Raw genomic sequence first — 7,557 nt, forward strand, 5'->3', positions numbered from 1 at the left:
TCTGATTACTAAGTTTGTTGCTGAGTCAACTCAACATTTTTGGGTTAAACTGGTAAGAGCCCGTGTACAGTGAGTGCACCGCTAGGACCGGGTCATAATTGTTGTATCCTGGAGGTCAATTACTCTAGAAACCTGTTGAACTTGGGACGCTGTCTAAGGGGAGCAAATTCGATTTCAAGCCGAGTGACTCACGTCACGCCTCGACTCAAATATATAAGTTTTCTATATCTAGTTTTCTTTTTCTTTTTGGTTCTTGATTTTTAATAGTTCATTTAATTCAACCAAATATTTCAACAATCTTTATGAATGATTAAAAAAAAAATTGAAAAGAAAAAAAAAAAGAAATATATTTACTACACCTAGTTCACTGTGGCCAGCCGAGGAGTGGACGGTTTGATTTTCCTACCAGATGCCCTCTTGAAGTCTCCCATCTTCCCAACAGATTTCCTAGCATGTGGTTGGCTGGGCTGAGCAATACATTGGTGTGGACTTCTTTAACGCGCACTCACGCTACAGTTGTTTTTCTCCTGTAGCGGGTTGCCTGCGATCTCACTGTGTGGGTTCCACAGTTATGTCCATGAATCCACTCCATTCATCTGTTTTGAAAGGCTAAAATACGACAGGATTCTAAAAATCAGACAGATCCAAACCTCAGGTTGGCTGCATCAACAAAACAGTGGGAGCAGCAACGCCCACCATTGAAACGTTCCTGGAGCTGAACATGTTGTTTATATGCTATCCAAACCGATCATAGAATTATTACCACTCAGTTTTGGATCTGGGTAATTTTTAAAATTATATCCTATTGTGGTATTTCAAAACAGATGGAATGAATGGATATGTAACGGACATCTTTATGGCCCCCACACGGCCCGGGCAAGGAGAAATATCTGTGCCTTTTATTTATTTATTTATTTTTTATTTTACATACGCGCACACACCCCCACACACTCACGCTAGTGGAATTTCACCACCTGTGGATACTCGAACCCTTACTGGGTGTTCAAACTCCAGAGAGTCTACCACTCGAGCAAGAGAGTAAGGATCCTGATCTATTTGTGCCAAGGTCACACGCAATCTAATCACCTTCTCACCACAATGGGTTTTCAAACATATGACCTCGTGTTGAAACTCGTGTGAGTCTACCACTGAGGCATGAGAGCACATCGCTAGGTTATCTACAGGTGGGCCATCGATATGGACGAAGAAAGATCTGGATCATTCATAAGGCTGGCCGTACTCACAGCTGCGATGATGATGTGATCTCCAGGAATTGCAGGACTGTGGAGCCATGCTTCGGTGATCCAAACCGTTGATTTGATGAGATAGATAGCTGATGGGGCGGTACCTCTAAAAAAAGTCTTCAATATTTAACCTTTAGATCAATGGCTAGTAAAAAGTTGGTTAAGATGACGGCCCACATTCAAAGCAAAATAGATCAATGATCAAAGGGTATAGATATTCCAACGTGCGAGATTTTGCAGTGTTTCCTCATCGACCATGAGACCCATCATATGTACGGTTTGGATCATTGAAACATGATGGCCAGAACCCTCTAATTACTCGAGATCGTAATCAGTAACAACCCACCACTAACGTTTATTGCATTATCCAAACCCCCTTATATTTCAGTCTCTGATTTAGAAGAGGCGGAAAACAAAATGCAGAAGTCTCTTTTCTTCACATCCCCAGCACCAAATCCAATCCCTCCAAAATCCCAATTCAAATCTCTTCCCCAAGCACCACAACCCAATCCAATTCCACCAAAATCCCACTTCAATTCCCTCAACAAAAACCCACATCAGGAAAACGACAAAACCTCCCTCATTCCTACCATGCCTGAAATCATGGCAGCCTCAAGAGCCCAAAACCTCAGCCTCCAGCTCCAAAAGCTAGGACCCTTTTTCCAAATCAGCGCCTGGAGCTTGGAAACAGAGCAGGAGCTTGGGAGGGCAGAGGGTCTGGTGAGGTTCTGGTTTGGAGGGAGAATTCTCCATCTGGATTCGATTCGAATGCGAAGAGAGACGTTGGGCATGCAGAAATCGATTTTCGGTCTCGGGCTGTTTGTTGGGGCTGTTGCAGTGCGGCACGGATACGACTGTGGGTGTAGGAAAGCAGAGCTTCTTGCTATCAATGACACTGATCTCTTCCACTCTAAGGTAATTTGATTTCAATTCCGATGATAGCTATCCCGGCTAGTCCCTGTGGGTCCCACATGTAGATATTTTCGGATGATCGGAACTGTCCATCTTCTGGGTGCTTTTGAGGATGGGGCTACTGCATTTGAAGCTCAAGCTGAAGAGACGATTCTGACCATTGATATTTACAGTTGAGTTTGGATTCTACTCCTTAAATTGATGGTTGGGATGATCCTTTTAGTATGGTTAGGGGTCGTTTGGATGGTGGTAAATGGTTTAAGTTGTAAATGATTTGCAGGCTATAAATGATTTCCAGGCTATCCTGTAATTGTGTATTCACACCTGAGATAGTTTAGAGAAGTAATTCATTAAAAAACATTCAAATGGCATAAAAGAGTGAATTTTAAAGTGGATCGTTGGGTTAAGCCCATCTATGATCCTCACAGTAGGGGAGCCATATAAGTGGGCCCACAAATTCAAATGCTCTTTTATAAGGCCGGTAGCAAGATCTGTTGCCATCAGCGGAAGGAGAGAGAGGGGAGGGGGGGAATGATTTACTAGTAAATCATTTACAACTTGCCTCATTTACCACCATCCAAACAACCCGTATTGCAAAATGTCCATAAAAAATAGCACTCAGAAGATTGGACGGTTCTATACTGGTAAGCCTCACACAGAAGGAATTCATCTCTTTTCTTCTGTGTTTGTTTGTTTGTTTTTTTTTTTCCCTGATATTTATTTTACTTGAAAAAAGGAGGTAATCCATGAGAATGAGACTGCCCTAAAACTGTATTCTACAATGCATGGGACCCACACTCTGTGATAGAGTCCGTTTGTCTAGTGTGGCCTTCTGCAGATGGACTGCTAAGTCCTGCATGTGGACAGCTGAAATAAAAAGGTCAACGGTTCACATTGTGCCAGCAAAATTCAATTAGTTGGTGGTTAGGATCATTTGATCAGTTCAGTAGTTGCATGATAGGTCATCCATGACAAGCCCACCAGATTAACTGTTTTGGTTACCTAAAGTAGAAACAAATGGTGCACATATCAACCAGAGTGGCCTCAGATATCAATGCCATTTTTGTTGCTGTTGTTGTTATTGTCATTGTCTTCATTGTCCTCATCATCACCATATTGCCATGTGTACAAGCTATCTGATGGGCCTCGCTGTGGATATCTGTCTGATTTGTTGCATGCAACCTGTGTTTTAGAAAAGGGAAATTATCCACATTCAATGGGCACAAAGTTCATTCATCGGATGGCTATGATCCTCGAACTGGTGTGTTTTTAGGCAATGGCCTGTCCACAGTGGGTCCCACCAAATCAAACAGTTGAGACTGGCTGTGAAGACAATCTTTCTCACAGCAGGCTATATGGTTGCTTTCTCTTCATTTATTTTCTACTCTCAGAGATGGATGTTGGAGTTTGCTTTGGTTTCTTACTAGTTTTGGCAATTGGCACTCGGGTCCCACAGCTTGTTAGGTTCTACACAAGAATTGGGTTCAAGGCCGTGCATGAAGTTACCGGTTCGTCGATGGGTGACCTGGCTCACATGTTGGTATGGGGAGGGAAGGGAACTAGAATGGATGCTGATATTGAAGAGCTTCTCATGAAATGGGGCAGCAGGTTTAAAGCTAGGAATTGAAATTGAATTGGAATTCAGACTTTTACAAACTTAAGCAAGTGAACTACGCCGTTGATTCATTCTTGAGGTGAGTAGTTTGAGGTTTTTCTGCAAACTATTATAAGCTTCCATGAATCCTATAGATTAACAGAAGAACTGTGTGATTCAAGGGTGTGTTTGGATGCACGATTGAAATGTTTACAGCTTCTAATATCTCATTTGATAAAGAGGAAATGGCCTATATGGGTGAGGAACCGGGCCCCAAATTACCATCGTGATCATTTCTAGGCTAACATGAAGCACACGGGGTTGCAGTTATGGGTTTGGTTGTCATTATGAATCAACGTGGCGACAGCCGACTTTGGTCATTTCCTCTTTTTTGAATTGATTTATTACAATTCGATTCAATTGAGTGTCCAAACGCACCCTAAATGGGTAGTGTTACAATCAACTTGAAGGCTGAATGCAGCATTGTATCTTCCTATCTGCATTCCTTTTTATAATTTCTTTCATGCAGCTTTTATATTTAACGAGTGCTTGATCTTTGTTTCTGTTTTGAAGATAGTAGTAATAGTAATAGTAGAGTTTGACGCAGCTGATTTCATATTCTTACCACAATCTCATTGACCCTGAGTCGGTCACAATAGTCTCATTTGAGGGAGGGAGGGAGGCAGGGAGGAAGAGTCTGCTTCACATGTGAGGGTCGACTTGGTTCATCACGATGACCAATTAGGTCTGTTGGCAATTACCACCATAAGCACGGTTGTATGGTTGGTGAATCCTGATCGTCTATCAGCTGAGGCCTACTGTGGATGGCCCGTGGTAGAGAAACCACATAGATCTGCTTGATGTGGCCTTCAAATGGATGTGAGAATAGAGAAATCATTAATGACCAAGAGGGAGAAGTTCCATTAATAGGGGCCATTCACATACAGATTCAGCCCACCAGATGGACTGTCTAGATTTACTGGCCATACAACCTTGTGTACGTTGTTTAGTAGCAACGCACATAAATAGGTTAACTGATACGAACATGGAAGTTCCTCTTTTGATATTGTGAGTAGGGTTGTCAATGGGTTGGATTTGGGTCTTGCCTAGTCCCGGTCTAGTTCTTGAATACCTAGACCTGGATCCGATCGAGTTCGGGTACCCATTGGGTCTTTGGATCTAGGTGTCAAGTTGGGTTCAAGAAACATAAGAGCATTTGCATGGTTGGGTTCACCTGATAGATGGATTAGATTGCACACAAATGTGCCACTTTGACACGTGTATGATCTATAAATTGGTTCTCTGATGTGTGTGGCTTTGGAAACCTCACTTTGTTGCTAGAATCATCAATTTTTTATTAAAATTTATTGGATACAACCCAACTTTAACGGGGTCCATCACATGGACCCGACTCAAACCTGATAAGACCCGATTTTTAATTGGGTCCAAAAGGTGAGACCCGAACCCAATACGATTTCTTAACTGGTCCAGAAGATGGACCTGAACCTGTTAAAATCAGGTTGGGTCCATTGGTTACCTGTTGACAGCCCTAATTTTGAGTTGTCATTGCTTTAAAAAGTTTTAACTGTCAGAGCAGACAATCTTTTTTCTATTCCATTGCATATTGTTATTGTTATTGCTGCTGCTGTTCTGTAATTGCTGCTTCAGGGTAATTTGGACCCTTGGATCTAAACCATGAAGATTGGACATCCCATCTCATGTCCAACATGAGGGCGAAATGAAAAGGTACAATACCTGTTTTCATCTAATCCATGTTTTGGGGGTCCTTGTGGTTGGGTCTTCTAAACATGGCCCAAGGACCAGGCCGAGGCCTAAAACCTAGGCCTGGTGTCTGGTCAATGCCGAGCTTGGGACACTAGGCCAATGATGAATGGGGTCATGCTTCAACGATCCTCGAAAAAAATTCTTAAATTGAACTATTTCAAACCTTTGATAATGTAACTCTTTTCCTTACAAGGCCGGCCTTGGGCTGGCCTGACAATGCTGGGGCCCTGGCTAAGGCCTTTTTAGCCTGATTAGGGCTAGGGTTGAGGAGACTAGGTCTAGGATAGAGCCAACCTAGTTACTTGGTGGTAGTAATGGGCTGAGCCCGGGCTTAACAATTGCAAAATTTCGAGTTGGCATGGCCCAAACAGTTAAAAAATTGGGGCCTGAGATAGCCCTAGGGCCAGGGCCTGTCGACAGCCTGACACAAATGAAACATGCATGATTCTTGTGCTCAACAGAAATTCTAGAGGGATTGGCGAGAGGAGATATTGAAGAGGGGATTCGCTGCAGGCACAGGTGCGAGATCCTCACTACTCGGTAAGTATGAACATTCCCAGCTCTGCCCTTTTTTTTTTCAAGTTCGGCTCACCCGATGAATTTACTGTCTTGGTTTTTTTGGACCAGGGCCTATTCAAGCGGGACCTACTTGATAATTGGCCCGGATCTCACACATATGTGCCACATTGCACGTGTGCTGCAAATTAACTCTGCAACCTCTCATCACACAAATCTCCATAGCATTTCTCATTTATCACTTGGATTCACCCTCTAGTGTGTATGAAACAAAATCACATCAATGTATGAAACTAGTATCGGGAGAAACTTCAACACCAGTTCCATAACTGTGCTTGGCTTATCTGTACAGGAAAATCAATGGCTGTGATTGCTTAAGGAGCTTGCACGCGGACTTGGAAATGTAAACTTCCGCCATCTATGGTAGACTTTCAGGGTGTATGTAAGTACGAGAATGCAGTAAGCTGCCGTCTGTGAAATCAGAGTTACATGCAGGTACTCTGACAAATCTCGTTATCAGCAATTTCTTGGAGATTTTCAGATTTTGAGGTTTTTCTCAGGATATTATCTGGAAAATCTTGATGAAAATAAAATATTTATTATAAATTAATAAATATATTTAATTTAAATATACATTTATATAACAAATCCTTGAAAGTTTTTTATTTTTTATTTTTCACAAAAATATCGCGATTAAAACGCAATATTTTAGAATCTGCATATATTTTGAAAATCTCGCCATAATATCGTTTAGTGTTATTTTTGCTATGTTTATGGCAAAGTTTTCAAAATTTCAGCAATATTTGTCACACTGGACTTGGGCCATGTTTGGATGGACTTTGACTTGCAATTATCACTTCAATTAAGTGGAAATTACCAAGTTGCAATTAACTTAGTATTTATATCGAATGATTTGGTTCCAAGTTCCAATTATGGTAGTTTCAAATTGGACTTGAAAGGAATGCAACTGCAATTTGAGAGCTACTTCCTCATTATGAATACTGAGGTAATTAGAGTTTTGCCTTATATCTGTTGTGATGAGTCATGTCGGTGAAAATGTTAATAGTTGTTACCTAGTGCATCCAAACACAGCCATTTGGAATTTGTTTGAATTGAGAAGAAAATGAAATATAGCCATATAGTTTTAAAAATCTTATTCTCAAATCTCAATGTTGATAGTTTAGGGCGAGTTAGGATGCCACTAAAAAAGTGTTTTAACACATTTTTCTCTCGATGGTTGCTGACAACCAATTGCTAGAATTAAATATGGCATTGTGGCCCACTCAAGTATCGAACAGGCCTGATTTTTTTTTTCTTTTGTGTGTGTGTGTGTGTGTGTGTGTGTGTGTGTGACCGTTAGTCAAATGAATGGTTCAGATTTTCATAAACATCTCATATTTTAACAATTGTTTGAGAGGCAGCCAGGCAGTGTATTGCTATCTGGGAACTTTGCCATTTCTCTGAAAAGTTCGACGGCTGTTTCTGATACTTTCGGTTGGCAATTTG

General features: G+C 41.4%; 1 protein-coding gene across 9 annotated transcripts; it reads left to right on the forward strand.

Moving 5' to 3' along the window:
• Positions 1 to 1,601: 1,601 nt before the first annotated feature.
• LOC131229168 (uncharacterized) lies at positions 1,602 to 6,699 on the forward strand. Of its 9 annotated transcripts, none has more exons than XR_009163198.1 (4): positions 1,602 to 2,159; positions 3,613 to 5,496; positions 5,997 to 6,075; positions 6,404 to 6,699. XR_009163198.1 is itself a non-coding variant. In XM_058225053.1 (4 exons), exons 1-2 carry the CDS (start codon positions 1,662 to 1,664, stop codon positions 3,781 to 3,783), a joined length of 669 nt encoding a protein of 222 aa, XP_058081036.1. In that variant the 5' UTR covers positions 1,626 to 1,661; the 3' UTR covers positions 3,784 to 3,850; positions 5,997 to 6,075; positions 6,404 to 6,699. The 9 variants fall into 9 exon arrangements, 8 of the variants coding, with proteins under 8 accessions (XP_058081039.1, XP_058081040.1, XP_058081041.1 ...); XM_058225053.1 differs by having other exon boundaries at positions 1,626 to 2,159; positions 3,613 to 3,850; XM_058225055.1 differs by lacking the exon at positions 6,404 to 6,699 and adding an exon at positions 6,163 to 6,397 and having other exon boundaries at positions 1,626 to 2,159; positions 3,613 to 3,850.
• Positions 6,700 to 7,557: the final 858 nt, after the last annotated feature.

This window comes from Magnolia sinica, chromosome 16 (genome assembly GCF_029962835.1).
Source record: "Magnolia sinica isolate HGM2019 chromosome 16, MsV1, whole genome shotgun sequence".
NCBI classification, from domain to species: domain Eukaryota; kingdom Viridiplantae; phylum Streptophyta; class Magnoliopsida; order Magnoliales; family Magnoliaceae; genus Magnolia; species Magnolia sinica.

Bases quoted from the DNA above. Each gene is read 5' to 3' on its own strand.
- LOC131229168 (XM_058225051.1), top strand. From the start codon at position 1,662: ATGCAGAAGTCTCTTTTCTTCACATCCCCAGCACCAAATCCAATCCCT. The intron at 2,160-3,612 runs GTAATTTGATTT...CGGGTCCCACAG, and splicing joins CTGATCTCTTCCACTCTAAG to CTTGTTAGGTTCTACACAAG.